Source organism: Gouania willdenowi, chromosome 2, assembly GCF_900634775.1.
Source record: "Gouania willdenowi chromosome 2, fGouWil2.1, whole genome shotgun sequence".
Lineage (NCBI taxonomy): Eukaryota > Metazoa > Chordata > Actinopteri > Blenniiformes > Gobiesocidae > Gouania > Gouania willdenowi.
In genome coordinates, this window is record NC_041045.1 from 1,599,696 (window position 1) to 1,624,231 (window position 24,536).

The window sequence follows — 24,536 nt, forward strand, 5'->3', positions numbered from 1 at the left end:
GACACATTTGTAAAAACAGTGGAGGATCCCTTTAATGTCAATTATTAACGATCTCTGTAAATCCTGCTGAAGATGTGAACTCTAAGGATGTTTTTGTGTGTTTTCAGATTTTTTTTGTATGAGTAAAAAGCACCCAAAAAATGACGGACAGTGAAATTATGCATTTATTAATTTAGATTTTTTTTTTTTTTTTAATTTTACAAAATTAATTCAAGCTTAAAGTTTTACATTAAAATCATGGAGACATCAGTTTAGGAGATACATTATATACTGGTTCTGGTTCTACTGGTTCCTCACATGGAGCAGATCTTGATGCTGTCTGAGCTGGTGGAGAACTGTCCCAGAGCAAAGTCCAGGCCCACGCCCACCCCGCTGCCCACGCCAAACGCTGCGTACACGGGCTGTGTGAAGTTAGCGCGGAACGTGTGCAGGTGGGTCATGTTTCCTGCCACGCTGTAGAACTCCAGCATCCCGGCGCTCTGGTCCAGGTACACGCCCACGCGAGGTGAGTAGGCCACGGGGATGTCCCTCTTGGCGTTGTCGTGCATAGCCAGGCAGCAAGTGTCCGACAGCTCCAGCGTCCACGACTGGGCGTTGTAGCCCAGGCCAGAGCGGGCGTCAGAGCCCTTCCTGGCGAGAGCGCCGTAGGCCACACCTATGGAGGAGCCACGCCCACGCCAGTCCACCTCCCAGTAGGAGCGCTGGGTGGACATGGGGCTGCTGCTCAGAACCTGGGTCCAGCCGTCGAAGCGCTGGGGCGTGTCTGGCTGAGGAAGGGCGGAGACCTGCAGGGTGGCCTTAGTGTTGCCCTCAGACAGGCTCAGACGTTTGTGGGCCGTGCTGGGGTCAAGGGTCAACATCACCGAGTCTGGGAAAGAAAAAGAAGCACAATGAGCATCAGCAACAGGTTGAACACCAGTGGTTCTCAACCTTCTCAGGCCACGACCCCCAAAATAAAGGTTCCAGAGAGCGGGGATTAATCAGAAATAAAATGGGTTAAAAAAAGGCCAAAAATGATGGAAAAGTTGGTGAAATGGGATTTTAAAAACCACAAAAATTGGTTAAAAGTTGCAAATTATGGGGAGTAGAATTTAAAAATTAAAGGTGAATGTGGTTAAATTGGCAAAAAAAAGACATAAAATGCTGTGAAAAGTGACAATAATGGGTCAACATATGTGACATTAGGTGGAAACGTGGTGGAAAATGTCTGGAAAGTGTAAAAAATGTGCAGAAAAGGCATTGAAATGTGATGGAAAAGTGTCAGAAATTGGAGTAATTTAGCAAAAATGCATTAAAAGGAGCAAAAATATGGCAAGAAAAAATGATGAAAATAGGTTAAAATCTAGTGAGTTTGGTGTAGTTGCAGAAAATTTTTAAAAACAAGCAAAAACGGGCTCAAATTGTTTCTTGAAGCCATCTGGCGACCCCAAATCGGGTCCTGACCTTAAGGTTGAGAACCCCTGACATACTGGAAGGTGGTGAACACTCACACTGCAGGAACTCCTCCCTAGCCCGTGGTTCGGGGGCCTGGATGTGGTCCAGACTCAGTTCTCTCACTGCAGAGATAAAGAATCATTAACAGGTTTATTTTAAAGCTTATTTTGTTCAGGCTGTGACTCTGACTCACATGCAGGGAATCCCACATTCACAGGGTTGGATGTGGGCGTGTCCAGGAACAGGGAGGGGTTAACTGAAAAAACACAGTAACAATGATGAGGAGGCGGAGCTTAGAGACACCTGCGTGACACTGAGGGCGTGTCCTCTTACTCTCTGTTGGTGTTTCAGGGACCGCAGTCATTCCCCCTGACACACACACACACACACACACACACACACACACACACACACACACACACACACACACACACACACGTTTAAAAAGTGGTGAGTCATGAAACAAGGGTGTGTTGAAGTAAAAAAAATGACTCACAGGGGTTTCCTACAGATGATGCATTACTGGGGGTGCTGATTGGAGCAGCTGGGGAGGCGTGGCTTGTTCCTTTGCGGTGAGAGCGGAAGATGCTGGTGATGGACGCCATCCTGCTGAAGCCTGAGGGGGCGGGGGCTGGGGTAGGGGCAGGGGTAGGGGTGGGAGTCACGGGGGCGGGAGCTGGGGTGGGCGTCGGTGGTGGCGCAGAGACGGAGGCGTGGCTTTGACTGGAGGGGGCGTGGCTCTGACTGGAGGCGCGGCTCCACAGGGACGGAGACCCTCTGCGGGTGGGGGTCGGGCTGGGCCTGAGGCCGCCCTCCCTCACTGATGACACACAAAGTACAATTCTTAATATAACGTACATAGTATGCAAATATTGTGCCATAAAACACAGACTGTACAAAACATACTTTCATTCATTTGTTGTTCTTTTAAAAATACAAGTTATTTTTTGCGTCACGTGACCATCGTCTTCCTTTCAAGGTTATTGACAGTTTTATTTTTATAAAATAGTTTTCTGCTGCTTCGATTATAACATATTACTGAGTGAACACGAGCTGCTTCTTCTTCTTTGTTTGAGAAACATGTGATGATGATGATGATGAGGAAGTGTCAGCGTTAGAATGAGGAAGGATTCAAACCCTCACCTGAGTCTCTGTTCTCTGTACTCTGTCTGACACGCAGCCTGGGAGAGTTTCCTCTGTCTGTGACACACACACGCACACGCACACGCACACGCACACGCACACGCACACACACACACACACACGCACGCGCGAAAAGCAACAGGAAATAGAAAAGGTGTGATTTCCTGTCTTTGTAGTGGACAGCAGTGTGGTTTCACTGAATAATAATAATAATAATAATAATAATAATAATAATAACAGCTTCACTATTAAAACAAGCTGATCTGAATCTGATCTTAAACATGGCCATATAAAAAGTGAAATATATCCTTGACGGGGACGTCACCTCATTTAATTCACTGATTAATGAATGAATTAACTAGTTAATTAATCCCTTCACTGATTGGTTCTCACCACGTGGCGACTCCCTGCTCCTCACATCTGGACTCCTGACCCCCACACCTGGAACACACACAGGCCGTCAGCACTGGGAACATTAAGGAACATTAATGGACATTAGGGAACATTGAGAACATTAATAAACATTAAGGAATATTAAGGAACACAAGGGAACATTGAGAACATTAAGGAAAATTAGGGAAAATTAATAAACATTAAGGAACATTAATGAACATTAAGGAACACTAAGAAACACTAAGAAACATTAAGGAACACTAAGAAACACTAAGAAACATTAAGGAACACTAAGGGACTTTAAGGAACATTAATGAACATTAAGGAATATTAAGGAACACTAAGGAACATTAAGGAACATTAAGGAATATTAAGGAACATTAACGAACATTAGGGAACATTAAAAAAGACTTAGGAACACTAATGAACATTAAGGAACATTAAAGAACACTAAGACACATTAGGGAACATTGAGAACATTAATGAACATTAAGGAATATTAGGGAACATTAATGAAGATTAGGGACATTAAGGAACACTAAGGAACATTGAGAACACTAAGGAACATGAATGAGCATTAAGGAATTTTAAGAAACACTGAGAAACACTAAGGAACACTTAGGAACATTAAGGAACCCTGGAGGAGGTCGTCATGTGACCCATCAGTACCAATTCTTCTTTCTGCTCCTCGTCCTCCGATGGAGATGCTGGGAACAGAGGCTGAGGAGAAACAGAGACGAGTGAAGAACAATCAGCAGCTTCATCTCAAGTATTACAGATGAAAAAGCAAATATCAATGATTTGTAAAACAGATTTATTTGTGATTTAGAAGAATTTTTGTGGTATTGTTTGTGAGAAACTGCAGGATTTTAGAATTATCTGAACAATTAGAGATTAATACGGTATTGTGGATGCTTCATTTTAATTTCATTTATTATTAGCAGAGTTTCAATCATTTTTAGGTTAAAATATGTTTTGATTGTTGAATATATTATTCAGCTATTAAAAAGCATGGTGGCTTCATTTGTTGTCTGTTATTTAATTATTTATTCAATTTTGATAATGGGAGTTTTTATTGGTTGTGTTCACTAAAATAACTGTGTACAAGTTGTACAAACATCTTGCTGTGATTTAAAAAAATAATAATTTTATGAATCATTTTCCCATTGTTCTGCAGATATTTGTGCGTTTGGAGGGACTGAAATAGGACCGGATTTGGCCCCCGGACCTTGAGTTTGACATGAAGGTGGTGTCCTACCTGCTGAGCGACTGGTGCTGTTGTTGCTACGGGAACTCAGACCAGAAAACACTAGAGGGGGGCGGAGTCAGTGTCAGGAGTAAATGATGAATAAAGAGATGAAGATAAAAATAGACCCTCACATTTGAATATTCCTCCTTTCTGTCCTTTAGCAGCTGGAAAAATAAAATAGATTTCATATTAATAAATTATTATGAAAATAAAATAGAAAACGGAAGAAAAAGAAAAAAGAAGAAGAGGAGGTTGGACTCACCGTCGCCCAAAGTGAAGAGCGTGATGTCGTTGACTGGAAACAAATGAAAAGATTTACATTGATAATTAATTATTGATTATTAATGTAAACAAGCAGAAATCGCACAGCAGGAAACAGGAAACAGGAAGTAGAAACAGTCACGTCATCATCATCACCTACAAACTGTTTTTAATCTGAAAACAAACCGATAGAAATAAAGTGAAATTAAAAAGAAAAACAATGAAATGTAAGCTGAGCCTCTGTCAGAGGTTAACCCTTTCAAAATAAGAGCACAGTTTGTTGTTTTTGTTCATAAATTCAGTAAAAAGAGCTTTGTCTGTTATTAAAATAGAGTGATTATTAATCTGTGTGATGTCACTCTGATTGATTCTATTTCTTTTAGATCATGTGGGACCCGGGTACTGCTCCGACCTTGTTTGGTGATCTTTCCCAGTTCCTGGTTACACTGATCCTCCACACGGTCCCTGAGGTCCAGGACGGCGTCTCGTACAGGTTGGAACGAAGCGTCCAGGTTAACCTGCACTGGAGGAAGATCTCCAGACTCGAGAGGAGAACTCATGGAGTCGTACGCCTGTAGGGGGGAGGAGCTTAAAGTTAGCACCACTATTTTTACAAATGTGGCCTAAAATCTGCTTAATAGTAAATCTATGTTTAACTAAACACATTATTATGCATGAAGAAACTAGAAACAGACGATTATATGAACAATTTAGGCACATTTTGGTTATTTTTTCCCTTTTTCTGCAACTACACCATATTTTAACCTCTTTTTATCATTTTTTCTGGCCATATTTTTGCTCCTTTTAATGCATTTTTGCTACATTACTCTCATTTCAATACCTTTTCTGAATATTTTTCCACTTACGAGTCATGTTCATCCCTTATAAACCCTTTTCACCACTTTTACACCTAATGTCACATATATTGACCCATTTTTGTCACTTTTAAACCCTTTTCACCAGATTTCATGCTTATTTTTGCCAATTTAACCATAGAAATAAATAAATAGATCTTCTAATAAGGACATTTCAAAGGTTTTAAAGATCTCTTTGATGTTCTTGTCCAATCAGCTTTCAGCGTTGCGTACCTCCAGGTAGTGGATGTGGTCCTCACAGCGGGCCAGGTCCTTCATCTGCGTGTCCCTCCTCCTCAGCTCTTTGATCTCCTCCTCCAGGCCGTCAACCACCTCCTGGGCCTGGGTCGTCTTCTGCAGGTGGGCTTGGTCCAGGATTTCCTCCAGGAGCTCCTGCAGACGTTCCACGGAGCGCTGCAGCTCCTCCAGAGCGCCGCCCACCTCGTTGTGCACGCTGCCCGATGAACGCTGAAAACAAGACGCCATGATGACACCTACACATGGTCAGGGTTCTCCACACTGACCTTCAGCTGCTCCATCATCTTCTTCATGTCCTTCAGCTGCTGCTCGCGTTCCTTCAGCCTCTGCTGGTTCTCCACCTGCATCTCACTGAGGCCTTTCTGTGGAGGGACGTGAACGTGAGAGAGGAACAAGGTGAGGAGGAGGTGAGGAATTGAACGAGGTGAGGAACACGGCGAGGAACGAGGTGATTAACATGGTGAGGAATGCAGTGAGAAACGTGGAACGAGGTGAAGAACGCAGTGAGGAACATGGTGGTGAGGAACGTGGTGGTGAGAAACGAAGTGAGGAACAGTGAGGAAAGCAGCGAGGAACGTGGTGGTGAGGAACATGGTGGTGAGGAACACAGTGAGGAACACGATGAGGAACGTGGTGGTGAGGAACACAGTGAGGAATGGGGTGAAGAACATGGTGGTGAAGAACGAGGTGAAGAACGCGGTGAGGAATATGGAAAATGGTTCCACCCACCTGCCTCTCCATCCTCTCGGCCTTGGTGGAGGAGCACTCATGGCCCTTGTGCTGGTTGCTGGTGCAGATCCAGCAGATGAAGACCTTGCAGTTCCTGCAGTAGAACTCCTGTAGGTACTTGTGCTGAGTGCAGATCTTATCGGCCAGGTTGGCGGTGGGGGCGATCAGCTCGTGTTCCCTCAGGTTCTTCTTGGTTTGGTGGGGCTTCAGGTGGGCGTCGCAGTAGGAGCTCATACAGGTCAGGCAGCTCTTCACCGCTGCCTTCTGCTCACCTTTACACAGGTCACATGGTACGGCCGAGGAGGACAGCTGCTTCCTGGGGGCGACGCTCTGGACGGAGGAGCGTCGGTTTCCTTTCCTCAGCTGCTCCACGGCCTCGGCCAGCATGGTGTTCCTGGACAGGGAGGGCTTGGGGCAGAAGGTCTGACGACACTGGGGACAGGTGTAGACCCCCTTAGGGTCATCTTTAGTCCAGTAGTCCTTGATGCAGCCCATGCAGTAACTGTGGCCACATGGCAGGGTCACAGGGTCATTGGGGAGGTCTAGGCACACAGGGCAGTTAAACTGCTCCTCAGTCCACAGCTTGGAGCTCATCGTTACACACACACAGATACACACTGAGAGAGAGAAACACACACACACACACACACACACAGAGACACACTAAGATGCGTCTGGAGTCAAAGAAGGAAACGGGTGAATGTGGGCGGGGCCAGAGCCACCAGGCAGGTCGAGCTGGGAGAACTGGAGAAACACAGAAATCATTCAATGATGGAAGTGACGTCACACACACACTAACACAATCACTACACAAAAACACACACACAGTGAATATATATATATATATATAATTAACATTATTGTGCTCTAGTTTACGCTTCTATGTATAAATGATACATAAAGTAAGTAAAGCAAGTGACACAAATCATTTCTGCAGATTTATTTAACTTGGGGAAATTATTGAGGAAAGATGAGTTAAGTTTGAGATTTAAAATGACTGCAGTCGTGTGAAAATAAGAGTTTCATTGACTTATTTGTGTATTTATGACACAGAGATCAAAAACTGAATTATTTGGTCATTTAAACAATAAATCATGTAAAACAATTGTGTGAAATGAAAAATTAACAACAATGAAAAGTGTATAAACTTTTCCTCTGAGTCTATGTGAGAGGATTAACCCTTTCAAAATAAAAGCATAGTTTAAATTCAGTTAAAAAAAAAAAAGGCTTTGTTTGTTATAAACGTGTGATTATATTCCTTTGTTTATTATTTATTTTGATCATTTGGCGTCACGCACAGGTTGGAACGAAGTTTCGTTTACACAATAATAACTAAAGAAGGGTGTGCGACTCATTTCAGTTCAGGGACCAAATACAGAGCAGTTTAACCTCAAGTGTTCCACAGATTTTAAGTGGAAAAATGAGTCATTTCAACATTATTGTTCTTAGTTTACACTTCTACGTGTACATAAAATACAAAATATGTAAGGAATTGACAATGTCCAAGCAATAAGTGACAGATATCAGGATCATCGCTTTACATTTCCTAGATTTGTGACCAATTTCCATTCATTTAAGGGAAATATTACGTCATAATTTGAGGAAAATTGAAGAATTTTGTTAAAATTGTTTGTTTTTTGAAGTTTAAACATTAAAAATGACTTTGAGCACCTGCAAATATTGTCGAGTTTCGTGTTTTCTCTGCCGTGTTCACAGATACCACAGCACACCTTCACATAACAAACATGTCTCCTGTGTTTTTAATGATTAATAATCAGTTATTTGTGATGAACTCACCTCACACTGCAGATATCGATCAATCTCTCGCCTGCTCATCAGCTCACGTGCTTCCAATCAGTTTCCACGACAACTGATGACGTCACTCCGTCAAACTACGGCCAGCTGTTCTTCTTCTTTTTTTAAACATTTACTATTTATTAGATTTACGGTTTGTGAAAGTGTGAAAAGTAACTTGTTAATTATATCACGTGTCTGCAGTAGCATGTACATTAATGTGATCTACACAAACTATAACCTTTAATCATCCATGTACATTATTTACTATATATTCTAAATGAGAAAAGAAATGTTCAAAAATTCTTGTATTTATTTTACACTCGACTGCGTATGACTGAGGGGGAGGTTTTTAATAATACTGTTGATGATTTTAAATGTTTTTACAGCTGAAATTACCATTTTTATTGATTTTTAAACTGTTTAATGTTCTCTGTTGTACTTTTTAATCACATAAAGCACATTGAATTGCCTTAAAAAAACACCTTGTGACCTACTGTTTGGTTATCAATGGAGATATAAATGTGTTCCAACTAAAATACACACATTTTCTCAAAAAATACACACAAGAAAACAACAAATATGCAAAAGAAAAAGTGAAAATGATGCAAAAACGACACCAAAAATCTGATCACTGATAATATCTAGGTGGTTTGTTGTTGTTCCTGAGTCAAGAAAAAAACACCCACGAGCCACGTGTTGAGAACTCTGCTGTAATGACAGCAGCGCTTTGTTTCTAAAGTGTGATAAAGAAACAACACAGGACTTTGAATTCATTCAGTTTCTCTTTGACAATCATCCACATCATTAGACACACGTCAGTATCTCCTGCGTTTGTTGTTTGGTCCGTCGAACGCGTCTCCCACTGCGTTCCCCCTGAAACCAGGGGGCGGTCCCACCTGTGGGCTCAGCTGCTGCTGCTGCTGCTGCTGCTTTGGAGATTCCGCCCCTGTAGCCCCGCCCACAGCCCCGCTCTGCCGGTAGTGGTCGCCGCGCTGCAAGGCAGGGAGACAGACGTCAGCGTAACGCCACACACCCACTAATTCCATCAAGGATGATGACACGTCACCATGGAAACGTTCTCCGACATCATCGGAGCCGCCCCCACCGCTCCCTCAGCACTGGCTCCGCCCCTCACACCCATCATCTGAGCATCTGAACACAACATGTGAGTCAAACTGGGACTTCAACTGGTTTCTAAGCTTCAATGAAACAAGAATCGTACCTGCAACGTTTCCACGAGGGGCGTGGTCTCCTGTTCTGACCTCCTACACACACACACACACACACACACGCACACACGCGCACACACACACACACACAGTGTTGAAACATCCTCGCCATCAGCATTAAAACTCAATAATAAACACTGTACTAACGTTGTCCTGGTAGTTGGGCTGATGCCTCCTCAGCTCCTCTTGCTCTCTGCGTCGCCGCTCCTCCTCGTGTCTGTGGAGACGACAGAGAAACAACGTCAGACGATAGAAACTATGGGGAGAAATTTGTCCCCAAATATATTCACAAATATATCCACAGTTTTCACGTTTTTCAGATTTTTCACGTGCGTAATTTGTGTCTCTGGAAAACACGCGAAAATATTTTAAAAAACGTGAAAATATAAAAAACACACACCTCATCTCTATCTGCTTCCTCCTCTGCAGCTCCTGGTTCCTGAGCTCCTCCAGCCTCCTCAGCTCCTCCTGACGCCTCATCAGGTCTACAAGGAGAAGAACAGAAGGGTGAGCGTGCTTCATCATCATCATCATCATCACACAGCTCCCACCGTGTCTCATCAGCATCAGCTGGTGCTCGTGTTTAGCTGACTCCAGCTCTGCCTCCAGCTTGTCCTTGGCCTCCTTGATGTTCTTCTCCACCGTCTCTCGCTGCTGCTTCTCCAGCTCATAGAGAGCTTTCCACGTGGAGCAGAACTCAAACTCAAACGTTCCTGGGTCAGCAAAACGAGGAGGCTGCTCTCGCTCTCTGTGGAGGAAGAAGAAGAAGAAGGTAAGATGAAAAAGAAGAAAAAGAAAAAGAAGAAGTGGACGACTCACTTGTAATACTTAGGAACCTTAGGGATGAGCTTCTCCTGGAGACCGTCCTCATCATCAAAGTGTTCTGAAGGTTCTACGATGGCTGGACAAGGCGTACTGAGACACACACACGCACAAAAGCAAAGATGCTGACTCAGCGTATCAGAAGGGTAGGGGGGGTGTAGAACCTACGTGGTGAGCAGCAGCGCCCCCTCAGAGCAGCGCTCCAACGCCTTACGGGCACACATCTTATTTGCAAACTCCACGATGCCCCTCCCCGTGGGTCGACCTCTGTCGTCTGTCACCACCACTGCTCGTTCTACTGGTCCAAACTGGGAGAACGCCTGAGGAACCATCAGAACATCTGAGCTTGTATATGTTCTACAGGGTCAGAGGTCAGAGAGGGAGGGGGAGGAGTCCAGCACCTGCTCCAGCAGCTCATTGGTCACCACAGGCAGCAGGTTACGGACCCTCAGAGCTGAACCGTGGGACGCAAAGCGGACCCTAATGGATCGATTGTTCACCATGGTCCCGTCCAGCTCAGCTTTAGCGATCTCTGCCAACGTTCTCGTTTCCTGGGAAAAATAAAAGCTGGAGGTGAGAAAACATTTAGATCGTGTGTGAAAAAAACATCCTGGGAATCACTAGCAGAATGAATAAAACCTTCCCACAGTGACGTCACTGAACATCCCTCAGATTTATTTTCAACATCTTTTGGTACCTTAAAAGGATGATGTCGGTTATTGTCTCAAAATAGTCACAAATATTTCCACGATTTACACATTTGTTTTTTTTTTTTTTTTAGATTTTCACGTTTTTCACAAATTACGCATGTGAAAAATCTGAAAAATACATGTGAAAATAGTGGATATATTTGTGAATATTTTAGGGACAAATCTCTCCCCATAGTTAGTGTTGAATGATTTTTTTTTAATCACATACCAGTTTGATGAAGCCGAAGCCTCTCTCCCTGTTTATAAACACTTCGTTGACGTTTCCATATTTTTTAAACATATCTTTAAAATCCTCCTCCGGTAAATCCGCAGGCAGTCCGGCCACATAGAGTCGTGTCCGCTGGGTGAACGTTTTCTCCCCGGGTTTCCTGAAGCTGGAGATGTCCAGGGTCATTCGGGCCGGGCCCTCGCTGCTCTCCTGCCCGGCTCCAGCCTCCTCCTGCTCGGCCGCGGGACGCTCTTTGTCCGCCGGGCTCAGCTGCTCCGCGGCCGGGCTGTCGGAGCTCCGTCTGGCCGCCTGTGGGGAGCTGCTGCTCGGCGTGCTCGTTTGTTGCATGTTTCGGTTCGTAATAAACTTAAAAAAATAACCTCTTCTAACATTAAAAGTCACAATTAGACACTTAAACGTGCGGTAACTGCAAAACCCTCCCAGTCCCGGAGCCACAATGGCGACAGGTGCGCGCGCAGCTTGTTTTGGACTCAAATATCGCGAGATTTGAAAAAAGTCATAAAAACAAAGCAAATCTTTAATCTTTTTTTTGTGAAAATTTCAAAAACAATGCCGTATTTTTAATCCTTTGACTAATGCTTGATTTAAAATGGTATTATAAAATATAGTTACGTACTATTAAAAGTTTTGTAACTCAATAATAATTTTATTAAGAATCTTATTACATTCTAAATGCCCAGTGTTTCAAATTCTACTGATTATAAATTCCTCGTTACTTAATTTGACACATTTTTGCATATTTGACACACTGGAAAATACATTTTATTTACAGTAATAATTAGAGTTTAATCATGATAAATAAATTAAAAAAACACTTTGTAGCCAATGTATAAACTAAAGACTTCAATATATTTGAGAATATATCGCTACTACATGTTATTTAACAGCTTAATGACAATACATAATAGCAACATAACAATAGCAACAAAAATGTCAGACAATAACTGAGGATTTTATAAACGAGGAGCGTTTGAAATCACTTCAAACAGGAAAAGAAACAAAGTTCACCTATTTATAATATATATATATTTAAAAAAAAAAAAAAAAAAAAGATTTTACAGACAACAGTGATAATTGTGACAATAAAATGAATGCTAATATATTTCTATAAGGACTGAACTGACTGTTTCTTCTTTTATTTGTTGCATTTTTGGTTGATTTCATTTTTTATTTAGGAATTTAAAAATTTTTACAACTGAAAAAACACAACGTAACATAATCTGAGGATCAATAAAGGATCATATCTTAACAAACGAGTGAATGATGAGGGGGAGGTGCCTCTGCCTTCTCCTCCTCCTCTTCCTCTCAAAGCTGGGGGTCTTTCTGTGAGACGACGGAGAGACGAGCATCCGGTGAGTCTGATTGATTATTATTTAAAAAATAAAATAACAATGTTTTTAAATATTTTGGACAACAATAATGGATCTAAAATAAACCTACAACTCCTTTTCTATTGCACTGTTCAATGTTTTAGTGCTATTATATATTTATTATGTGATTCTCCACCTTTGAAACTCATTTCATGCTCAGATTATAAAGGAAAGTGTCAGGAATCCTTTGATTTTTCCGTAAAAAGTCGATCAGAGGGAAGCAGAAGGACAAACCCAGCTCTCTCTCCTCATATTACAAACCAATTTAAAGCAAAATCCCACTTCTCATCATGCATCTAAAGATATGTTTGTATCTTTGATTGAATTGCTGGACGGCCTCTATAGTCTGGTATGTTGCACCCTGTATCTACAGTTAGATACAGATTATAATAGATACAGATAATAGAGATATAGATAATAGATACAGTTCAGAGGCATCGCTGGTTGCCCTGAACGATGATCAAGTGCTGCTTTGACCAGAAAAAGCTCCTCTGGATTCTTTCATTCTCACGCCATCCCACTCAAGAAGAAGAAAGAGGAGGAGGACAAGGAGGCACTGGAGCTCATCCCTGCACTTCTTCTAAATAAATGTTAAATCTAAATGTTAAATTGGTCGCCAAGTGTCAAGCAAAAATGTTTATAAATGATACAAAGAGGACAGATCAGCGCTTGTCCTAAAACTTTATTAAAACCAGCAGTTAAAGATGAACCTGAGGATAATCCTGATAACGTGCACATGTGCATGTGAGAACCTGCTGTGAGGTGATCATTAGTGTAATGTCAGAGGACCCCCCCGGTCTCTATGCAGGGGTTGAGGATGTTCATCTTCTTCATGATGATCAGTAATGGACGTATTAATCCTCCTCTTTTCTTCAGATGTGATGACCTCCTTCTGCCTCCTGCAGCCCCATCATCACCATCATCGTCACATGTTCTCCTCTCCTCCCCTGAGGGTTTCGTGCGTGGCTCTAAATGCTTGTTTGCTTTGTGTTATCTACGCCCCAATAATGCTGCTCCACTGCCCTGCAACGTCTGCGCAGTGATGCAAAAACACAGGCAATAAATAGGAAAACACATGCATTAAAGCAGGCCATGGGGCCACGCGCGGCTCTCGCTCTCAGTTTGTGCGGCCCCCAAAGTAAAAGCACAAAATGACTTTAAAAAAAAAAAAAAAACTGTACAAAATTACAGGAAAATACACAAGGCGACAACAAAATGAGAGGAAAATATACAAAATGACAGGAAATTTTACATAACGACAACAGAAACACAAAATGACAACAAATCCAAAAACAAAATGACTCCAAAACCCCAAAATGACAATAACATACAAAAAATATGCACAATATGACAAATAAAAACACACAAAGCCTTTGTTCTTTCCTGTATTAATGCACATATTGGTCATTATTCTAAATGTCAATAATGTGCATCAGTCAATCATGTTTGTTTTGTTCCCTGTTGTCATAACAGTTTCCCACGCCTGCATTAAAGCTCCTCTCTAATATTTTAAACACATTTTACTTACTTATTATTGTACTTTTTACATGTTTAGTTCCATTAAACAACAGCCCATAATAATCATATGATGTAATATTGGTATATTTCTTTTCCCAGCACTGGTTTCCATCTGTAACTGGGACAATGGAACCCTGGTCACTGCTGGTCCTGGTCCTGATGCTGACCACTCATTGGATCAAAACCGTCCAATCACGTGACTTCACCCTGAAGGACGTTGTCCTGCTTCATCCATCGAGTACGAGCAGCGCAGAATTCTTTTTTTTGGTCACAATCCATGTGAAAAACATTACTTTTTATTATCTTTATTATATTCTAAGCAAAGCTTAAATTTAATATTGTCATTAATGTAACTTTAGGAAATACAAATGATTGTAAAAGTATTATATTAACTACAGTTTTTCCTCCTTTTGTGAAGTTATGATTAAATATGAACATATAGTAATTCAACTTATTTTTTGAGCTTTTCTTTAAAATAAGTTCAGCTTTAGAAGTTTCCTAAACTATGGAAGCCCTAAGGGGCCATGCATTCATATAATTTTTTGGTCCGTTTTCCCGAGATAATTTGCAGGTATTAATTTTTTTTTCCTGTTTTGCTGTGATAACGAGATAATTTTCAGGCATCTATATTTATTTATTTTAGTTGTTTTTAATGACATGATCCTGTGTTTGTTTAATGTGTCTCAGCGACGCCTCATCCTCACAGTTTTAAGTGCTTCACATGTGAAGATGCTGAGGATAATTACCTCTGTAACCGCTGGGCTCCAGACATCTTCTGTCCTAAGCGTAAGGCACACTGTTTTATCTTCATCATCATCATCATCATCATCATCATCATCAGTGTGCTGTGTGCTACAGACTCCAGGTTCTGCTCCACCCTCCACATGATGGACCTGCAGGGTGTCAGTGTGTCAGTGACCAAACGCTGCGCCTCACAGGACGACTGTAGCTTCACTGGGTGTTCTATCCTCACAGGGAGCGACTACCAGGTGAGACAGGATTAAACTAACCAGATTAAACTAAACTGTTCTATCCTCACAGGTGAGACAGGATTAAACTAACCAGATTAAACTAAACTATTCTATCCTCACAGGTAGTGACGACCAGGCAATACAGGATTAAACAAACCAGATTAAACTAAATTAAACTGTTCGATCCTCACAGGTAGTGACGACCAGGTGAGACAGGATTAAAGTAATCAGATTAAACTAAACTGTTCTATAATCACAGGTAGTGTCTACCAGGTGAGACAGGATTAAACTAAACTAAACTAAGATGAACCTCAACTAAACCAAACTAAGACAAAAAACAAAACTAAATCAAACCAAATCTTAACTAAACTTGTATTAAGGCCCAACCAGGGACACGAGTTGTGAACTAGCATTAGCAACATTAGCTGCAAACTTTAGTATCTATGTTGAATTACATTGTCCTTGTCAAATAAATACATAAAATAAAAACACAAAACCACTACATCACTACTCTAATGTTCTGACTCACCTCCTTTACTTATTAATATTAATTATTATCATCTACCTGCTACCCCAGGTGTGCTCGTCGTGCTGTGAAGGAAACATCTGTAACATGCTGGTTCCCACCAACCACAGCAGTGCAGTCTTCTCCTCTGTGTCTCCTCTCAGCAGCTCACATCACGTGAGGCTTCATCCTGGACCCCTGCCCTTCATCACCCTCCTCATCATCACAGCTGCTCATGCTTAATGTCAGTCTTCAATGCGTCGTCGTCACAGAAATGTAAATAAGTTGAAGTTTGCATGTTCTCCCTGACCTGCTGTTTGGACCATGAGGTTGAATGTTTGAGAAGAAGAATGAGTAAAAAGAGGACCACATCCTGCCACCTGGTGGGAGTCCAGTGTTACTGCAGCTTTATTCCCACTGACGCATTTCAAGAAAAAAAACATTTACAGAGTGGCATCAGTGGGATTTCAAACCACAACCATCACAGGATTCACAGAGAACAGCCAATTAAAAGAAAGGATTGATTATTGACAGATTTAAGATGATGGGAAGGCAACAGGAAGTGAGAAAGACTGACTTCCTGTGGATGATCAGGAAAGAGTCTGTGATGTTTAAGGCCAGTGGAGCTCATAAAGAAACTCATCTCAGTCTGATGAAGTGTTATCGCCTCATAAATACACACACACACACACACACACACGTATCTAGTCGTCGTCGTTCAGTCCCTGTAGTCGTGCGATGGCGGCGCTGTGAGCCGGAGCGTTGGTGAACACCGTCCCTACGAACAGTGGCGCCCCCTGCAGGACGTGACGTATGACAGTGCAGGAGCCCGACGCCTCGATGTGGAAACCACGGTGTGTTGGCTCGTCTGCTCGCAGAGGAGCGTGGCTTGATGGAGACGCAAAGAACTGTGGGAATAAATGTAAAATAGTTGAAATAAAAATATATCTCCACCATCATGGTAAGAACATACGATGACTCACAGCGGCGCCCGTCATGGGGTCGATGAAGTCGGCCCAGTAACCCGCCGTCCACAGGGCGAAGCACATCTCCTTAGCACCGCTAACAAACTGATTGACACAGAGAGAAGTGTTAGCGTTAGCCTTAGCGTTAGCTCTGACTCTCTGACCTCAGCTGACCTTCTGTAGCAGCTGATCCACGTCCTGCTTCAGCGCCACCTCGTCCTCCCTCTGACCACCCTGCGTCACCGTTACCACGGTGATGGAGGAGGTAGGTGCCGCGGGGAACAGTAGTTCTAGGTCTGAGGGAGGAAACAGGAGTGTTTGTTTGTTTGTTTTCACAACAATGAAGACGAGAGAGGGCGTTACCTTTCCTCAGCAGCTCAGGACACGAGCTGACGGAGCAGTCTGTGTGTGTGTGTGTGAAATACTGCTCAGCTCTGTGCACACGCACTGACAGGGGGCCCAGTTTACTCTGTGCACACACACACACACACACAATAACACAATATTAACCAACAAACAACCACAAACACACATTAATAACCAACCAACAAACACACACACACACACACACACACACACACACACACACACACACACACACACACACACACACACACACACACACACACACACACACACACACAGCGTCCCTTGGACAGGTTAAGCTCCTCCTACCTGAAACTCATTGACGAACTGAGCGAGTATAAACTGATGGCGTTCTGTGCAGCTGGGTGAGGTCAGCAGGTCAGGAAGGGTCCTGAGCACAGGCCCCGCCCTCCTCTGCTCCTCCATGCCCTCCAGGTGACAGTCAAAGCCCACGTTACCAGGCAACTGGAAGCGCTGGTCCTGAGGTCCAAATGGACCCATGCTCTCATCAGGCCACACGGTGCGAGGACCTGCAAGGGGCGGAGCCTGTGATCAGGACCTCTGAGGTCACGTGTCATCGCTATGAGGTCATGTGCTCACCTGAGTCTGTGTGGGAAACGGCCACGTACGGCTCGTCTGAGCTCGCTGCAGAAAACGTTCTGGTGCGTCCGACCCGGAGACACGTTAGAACTCTACGTCCTGTAGAATGAGAGAAGAGCAGCCTGCCCTGACCGCACAGCGCCTGTACACACACACACACACACACACACACACACACACACACACACACACACACACACACACACACACACACACACACGCACACACACACACACACACAATATAACATAAATAAATATTTAGGTCATACATTAAAACTGAAAAACTCCTTTTTCTATTTTTCTGCAGTATTTTTATTGATAACTCCATGTTCTTTATTAAAATGTTAGCAGTTAGCATAGCAGTCAGTTCAGAGAAAAAAATATTTATGTTGTATTTGTAATAAATGAATAAACTAATATTGTGTTTGTTGGTGTTACTCACAGCGCTGGACATAATGCTGCGTCTCCTTCACCGTCACACCAACAACCTACAGACAGACCAACAACAATAAACATACAATAATAACCAACAACAATAAACACACAATAATAACCAACAACAATAACAATAAACACACAATAAAAACCAACAACAATAACAATAAACACACAATAATAACCAACAATAAACACACAAAATTAACCAACAACAATAAACACACAATATTAACCAACAACAACAATAAACACACAATAAAAACCAACAACAATAACAATAAACACACAATAATAACCAACAATAAACACACAAAATTAACCAACAACAACAATAAACACACAATATTAACCAACAATAAACACACAATATTAACCAACAACAACAACAATAAACACACAATAATAACCAACAACAACAATAAACACACAATATTAACCAAAACAAACAAACATTAATAATAAGATTAAACAAACAAACACATTATTAACCAAAAACAATAACAAACAAACATTAACAACCTCCATACAACAACAAACACACAATAATAACCTTTTTTAAAAAGGTTAAACACACACTAATAACCTCCAAACATCAACATTAGTTAATAACCTTTAAAAACAACAACAAACACACATTAATATCCAACAAACATAGATTAATAATCTTTTTTTTTTTTTTTTTTTTTTAAAACAACACAATATTAACAACATCAAACACACAATAATAGCTTCCAAACATCAACATTAGTTAATAACCTTTTTGTTTAAAGAAAGAAAGAAAAAAAACACACACATTAAGAAGCAACAAACACGAACAACAACACTACAACACTAAAACAAAGGCTTCCTGAGGTCATAACAGGCAGAGATGATGCAATAAATCGTCACATTTCACACGGTGAACACAGCAGAATGGTTTTAAAATAATGACATTAAAGTCCAAGGACAGACGGATCATAACAAACCTCTCACTAACACACCGGAGCTAACGTTAGCCGCTGTTAGCTAACATCCTGACTTAACTCCTTTTTTAATCGTTTCCAAACACGTCATGATTCAAACTTCATCCTTCGCCTAAAGCGGAGAATCTCATCGTTTCATACGATCAGTTCCGGGGTCTAAATAGACTGTTCAAAGGTATTACCTGCCGAAAAGTACACTTTGTTCTTACCTGTTTGCTCACACGTCCGCACAAATACAGTAGAAAAGCAGCTACGGGTCGTCAGGAGGGACAAACCTCTGCCTCTAGTCAGCGCGCCCCCTGCTGGTTAAAAAGCTTCTATCACAGGCCGTATTGTTCCGTAACTGACCACAGGAGGGCAGCAAAACACCAGTAACTGGCACTCCGGGTTGGGACATTTTTCTTGTCATTTTGTGTATTTTTCAGTCATTTTGTGTATTTTTCAGTCATTTTGTACATTTTTGTTGGAGTTTTGAGTTTTTTATCTCGTTTTTGTTGTCTTTTTGTGTGCTTTTGGTGTCATTTCATGCCTTCCTGTTGATGTTTTGGGGTTTTGGTGACATTTTTGCTGTCTTTTTGTGTATTTTTAAGTAATTTTTGTATATTTTATTGTCATTTTGAGTATTTTCCAGCCATTATGTGTATTTATGTTGTCTTTATGTCTATTTTTTTAGTCATTTTGTACATTTTCTTGTTTTTTATGTCGTTTTTGTTGCATTTTTGTGTATTTATCAGTCATTTTGTGCAATTCGGTTGTTATAGTCCTACATTCATTTCATATACACTATTAGATTCATTGATAATCAAAACATACCTTCAGCTGACTCAGCATAACATGCACGGCGCATTGCCTGACGTTTTTGTTCTCTTTTTGTATGATTGGTTTTCGACTTGTTACCAACTACAAGCTTATTTAGAACAGGCATTAAACCCCCTTGGTTTCACAAAGGCAGGACAGGAAATTGTAACATTTGCCAAAAGCCTATTTTTATACATTAGTTACAGACGTTGCTCACTGAGGACACCTGCTGGTCATTATTTACGGGCTGTTTTTTTAGGACATTAGACGCGCTTTAGTCGTTTTTTAAAAGACCTTTGTGCTGTAGATGCTACGCAGCTTTATCCTGAGTTACCATGACTACCTGTCAACATTGAGCTGATTTATAATCACCAAAATGTAATCACCTGTTCCTTGTGTCATTATCAACATTTCCTGAAAATTTAATCCAAATCCATTCATAGCCTCTCATTGCTAACGGACAGACAGACAGATAAACGCAGGGTAAAACATAGCTTTCCGCTCTGCGCTTTGTGCTTAGCGGAGGTAATAATAAACCGTTTAAGAGATTTGATGAGTTTTTTTTTTTTTTTTCTTAAAAAAAGCAACAAAAACCCATTAATTACAAATATTTCCAAAGTATTTATGATATCTGATATCCATTTCTCATTATATTATTGGATCATTATAGTTTGACTGTGTCTGTGGTGTGTGTATGTGCGCTCTGCCTGCAGGGCCTGGGAGACACACACACACACACACACACACACACACACACACACACACACACACACACACACACACACACACACACACACACACACACACACACACACACACACACACACACACACACACACACACTTGGAGCAGTAAATCCAATAGAGTGAGATAGAATCCAGCTCCAGTGTTATTATTAAAGCTGCACCAGGAAGGATTTGTCTTTTTTTAAACAACCAATTTGTGGGTAAAACCATCCATCACCAGCTCCCAGAGAAACCCCAGGCATCATCACACTGTGTGTGTGTGTGTGTGTGTGTGTGTCCTTATTGAATAATACACTCAGTGATAAAACATACCTGCACCTCCACAGACACTGAACACACACTTTAAACAATGTAAACTCACGCTCACACTTTTATTATTGACTGTGTGCTTTTGGTGGCATTTTTATTGACTTTTTGTGTATTTTTCAGTCATTTTGTGTATTTTTGTTGTCATTTCTGGTTTTTGCTGTAATTTTTATTGTCTTTTTGTTGTATTTTTCAGTCATTTTGTGCATTTCTTTTGTTGTTTAGGGTTTTTTCTGTCATTTGGTGTCATTCTCTTTGGGGCTGTGTGTGACTTATGTCTAATCATATTCTAATATTTCTAATGTTTCTTATGTTTCTGAGGCATGATGTATGCTTCGCTCTCACACGAAGCCCTTTGTTAGTACGTTTATCTGAGTCATTGTCACATAATAACATAACCATGAACCATTGCTATCTTTACTGGTTTGTTTGTCCTTTTCCTCTGTTTATCTGCTATAATGAGGATGATTTATGTAATATTATTATGCTTTGGGATCTGTTTTAAACTCTCTGCAGTGTTGTAATAAAGGAGGACCACACACTGGGGAAATAAAGAGCCAGTTGATCACATGTGACAGCGCTGTGTGCAGTTTGAGATCCTCTTCATCACACAAGCAGCAGGTGTGTGTGTGTGTGTGTGTGTGTGTGTGTGTGTGTGTGTGTGTGTGTGTGTGTGTGTGTGTGTGTGTGTGTGTGTGTGTGTGTGTGTGTGTGTGTGTGTTACAAGCCTTCAAAATAAAATACACATCACTGTGGCTTTAATTTGTTTGTGCTGTGATTTATAATCTAATTATAGCTTTGAAAATTAAACACAAAGGTAATTTAGTTTCCATGGAAACATGTTTACTGTATAAAAAATAGATTGAAGTCACGCAGTGATTTAACCAGTTTGAATAACAAACAAAGTTCTTTCACATTAATTATTAATGGTAATGGTGTTTATAGTGCCCTCTAGTGGTGGTAGTAACTATGACAGGCTTCAGGGATCACTTATCGTTGTATATTAGCGTCGTGCGACAAGATATCGCGATATTAAGAGTCACATGTATTGTTCTCTAAGCCTGAGTGATAAATGTGGAAACCTTTCATTATCAATGTACATTAATCTACGGTAATGTTGAAGATGTTTCTTCCTGTCTTTTCTTCTTCTGTGGTTAAATTTGGAGTTAAAATCTTCTGTGTGACGGGATGATCTACATGGGTTTGAAATGTCAGTCGTTCACAGTTTTCTGTTTCAGAGGACAAATGTAAAGTCAGACGTTCCTAAAACGAGGCGTAGGATCGAACGTACACTCACCCTCGTGTTTTCCGTGAAGCCCCGCCCCCTGCAGCACAGTGAGCTAGGTCATCACCCTCCAACAAGGTCAGAACCACCAGCAGCTGGTCACATGATGTTTTAGGCAGAATTAATTAATTAATTCTATTTGAGACTCAGCAGAAACATGAAATATACTGTTCAAACGTTGGTTTAGGTGGTGGAGGAACGCCCGCCCCCTCCCCGTGCACCCACTATCACCCCCCCCCCCCTGCTCCACGACAAAGGAAAACACTCTGCGACTCATTACCTGCAGCCACAGACGTGCTGATGGTAGAGCAGCCTTTCATAGCCTGATAGCTTTCACTCTCAACACATCTACCTGATTCCCAGCAGTCCTTGACCCCCCAATCACTGTGTGTGTGTTTCTGTCAAAGGAAGTGCACATGTTGTCATTCCACTGCAGTATTGGAACATTTCTGCCAACGTTGGATGAAAATCCTTTAAATTCCTCAGAACAGACGTTTGCACACGTGCACGAGCGTCCAGGCTCATGCACGTGTGCAAACGTCCGCTCTGACCTGTGGACGCACACGCGGTGACCTTGACAAACAGCTACTGTCTGCACAGGAAACATTGATTTGAGGAGGATTAACGTTTACGTCCAAAGGCAGGAATCACCGTGCTGTGATTTTAAACTGTGCACGTGCACTAAAAGCTCATGCACGTGCACACGCAGCGTCATAAGCAAGTGGAACTAATGCAGTAAACGTTGGCGTGATGTCACTCAAACACTTGGTGACGTGTGTCATGTGACTGTGTCGCTCCATGCGCACGTTTCGGCAGCTCTGCTCATGTTTGTGTGCAGAAGAATGAAGCTAATGCTAATGCTGACGAATGCTAACAGGCTAATTAGTGCTGATGATGATGCTTCATCATTCAATCCTCTAATAAACTTCCAGTGAGAGGAGCTCTAACGTTTGTGTCCACGTTAGCGCTCAGGCTAAAGCTAAAGCTGTGCATAGATTTAAGCTCCTCCCATTGATTGGCACAGACAGCAGAAAGGTGCATCTATTGATTAGCAAACAGCCAATTTGTAGCTGTAGGTGCACTGTGCACGGAAGGAATCAATGACATTAATCCAGCCACTTTCCAACTGTATTTAGAATTAAAGGCTGCATTCAGGGATTGTTGACTTTTAATTTGAAGGGCAGACGCAGCACAGCTTAGTGCACGGGTCACAGCAACCCACAACAACTAGAGATACGCACAAAATGACTGAAAAATACACAAAAATGACATTAAAAAACCCAGAACTGCAACAGAAACGCACAAAATGACTGAAACATGCGTGCACGTCCTCTCTGTTTGTACCTGATTAATAACGTGAAGGTTCAGCTCTCATGGATTAGTTTGACCTTTTCAAACGTGGTCAATCAATAACACAGAAGATGCACTGGATCTCCCTCTATATTCATGAGGACACACACACACACACACACACACACACACACACACACACCTGAATGTTAGTGCAGTAAGAGAATGAAGCATGTTTTTCCAACAAAGCAAACATCATTGTATGTGTGTATATGTATATGTGTGTGTGTGACCTATGTGTGTTAAAGGTGTGTGTCCCTCGGTGCAGTATTATATGTATGTGTGTGTGTATCATGTATGTGCGACTCCTCCCTCGTACGACTACTACTATCATCCTCCTGTATGTTTAACAGCTGCTGACGTGTGTTTGGAGGCTCTTTGGTGATTTTAATTGTTTTAGCGCCGCTCGTACGCCGTTAGAGGACATGTGTGTCACTGTGCATCATAGAGGAGGAGGAGGAGGAGGAGGAAGGCCTGGAACAGTTCCCTAGTACCACCATCTGATCATCAGAGCGTGTGACGGAGTCAAAGAGACAGAGGACGTGAGCACATGGATACACATCAGGCTTCACTCAGCGTATGCTAACGTGTGCTAACATGATGGAAACACTTCATACACCACCTTTGGGCGCTGAGCGTGAAATACTGTATAATCCTGATCAAGCTGAGTTAGACTCATGGCATGGATTAAAGCTTCAGATGAAGACCTAGTGTCCCACAGCTTCAGTGAGAAAAATTACAGCGAAACCCCACAAATACAAAATGAATGCACAAAATGACTGAGAAATACACAAAAATACAACAAAAATGGAAGGAAGCATCAGAATCAGTTATTATCTACTATTATGTGAATGTTTGTGTGCTCAGGCTCCAACATCAGATTAATACAGGAAACAACAAAGGTTTATGTGACTTTGTGTGTATTTATGCTCATTTTTGTGTATTCTGTTGTTATTTTGTGTATTCTGTTGTTATTTTGTGTATGTTGTGCTATTTAGTGTATTTGATTGTTTTTTTTTGTTGTTGTTTTGAGTGTGTAGACGATTGTGTGGGAACTTCATTTCCCACTGGGATGGGTTTGATTCTTGGAGATGTTTGAGTTTATCCATGTTTGATTTAAAGTGATGTCAGAGTAAAGATGAGATGATAAAACGCACATAAAGGGAATAAAAAGTGTTTTTACGTCCCGATGACCTCACACTCAAAGGTTCTGAGGCGTATTTTATCTTCTCCTGATCATCACAGG

The 24,536-nt window shown here is 41.7% G+C and overlaps 4 protein-coding genes across 5 annotated transcripts; 1 reads left to right on the forward strand and 3 right to left on the reverse strand.

Annotated features, from left to right (window-relative positions):
- Positions 1-159: 159 nt before the first annotated feature.
- On the reverse strand, positions 160-8,184 carry trim25l (tripartite motif containing 25, like). The gene is made up of 16 exons (XM_028472271.1): positions 8,119-8,184; positions 6,322-7,065; positions 5,859-5,954; positions 5,569-5,802; positions 4,893-5,052; positions 4,482-4,514; positions 4,351-4,383; positions 4,229-4,279; positions 3,640-3,690; positions 2,971-3,018; positions 2,578-2,634; positions 1,931-2,254; positions 1,768-1,803; positions 1,628-1,690; positions 1,491-1,556; positions 160-868 (listed from the first exon to the last, which is right to left on the reverse strand). The coding sequence occupies exons 2-16, from the start codon at positions 6,913-6,915 to the stop codon at positions 294-296; spliced, it is 2,421 nt and encodes an 806-aa protein (XP_028328072.1). The 5' UTR covers positions 6,916-7,065; positions 8,119-8,184; the 3' UTR covers positions 160-293.
- A 679-nt stretch (positions 8,185-8,863) lies between these two features.
- On the reverse strand, positions 8,864-11,546 carry pspc1 (paraspeckle component 1). Its single transcript, XM_028470520.1, has 10 exons — positions 11,088-11,546; positions 10,571-10,720; positions 10,338-10,489; positions 10,167-10,262; positions 9,899-10,095; positions 9,748-9,832; positions 9,495-9,564; positions 9,341-9,383; positions 9,185-9,270; positions 8,864-9,110 (listed from the first exon to the last, which is right to left on the reverse strand). Exons 1-10 carry the CDS (start codon positions 11,433-11,435, stop codon positions 8,934-8,936), a joined length of 1,404 nt encoding a protein of 467 aa, XP_028326321.1. The 5' UTR covers positions 11,436-11,546; the 3' UTR covers positions 8,864-8,933.
- Positions 9,353-19,081, reverse strand: mmadhca (metabolism of cobalamin associated Da). 2 transcript variants are annotated; one of them, XM_028470538.1, is made up of 9 exons: positions 19,015-19,081; positions 17,848-17,893; positions 17,404-17,545; positions 17,113-17,333; positions 16,801-16,906; positions 16,612-16,733; positions 16,456-16,542; positions 16,155-16,380; positions 9,353-9,409 (listed from the first exon to the last, which is right to left on the reverse strand). In XM_028470538.1, the coding sequence occupies exons 2-8, from the start codon at positions 17,857-17,859 to the stop codon at positions 16,177-16,179; spliced, it is 894 nt and encodes a 297-aa protein (XP_028326339.1). In that variant the 5' UTR covers positions 17,860-17,893; positions 19,015-19,081; the 3' UTR covers positions 9,353-9,409; positions 16,155-16,176. The 2 variants fall into 2 exon arrangements, with proteins under 2 accessions (XP_028326339.1, XP_028326332.1); XM_028470531.1 differs by lacking the exon at positions 9,353-9,409 and having other exon boundaries at positions 15,857-16,380.
- LOC114477879 (ly6/PLAUR domain-containing protein 6-like) lies at positions 12,428-15,732 on the forward strand. Its single transcript, XM_028470550.1, has 5 exons — positions 12,428-12,460; positions 14,096-14,234; positions 14,684-14,782; positions 14,855-14,985; positions 15,545-15,732. The coding sequence occupies exons 2-5, from the start codon at positions 14,123-14,125 to the stop codon at positions 15,713-15,715; spliced, it is 513 nt and encodes a 170-aa protein (XP_028326351.1). The 5' UTR covers positions 12,428-12,460; positions 14,096-14,122; the 3' UTR covers positions 15,716-15,732.
- Positions 19,082-24,536: the final 5,455 nt, after the last annotated feature.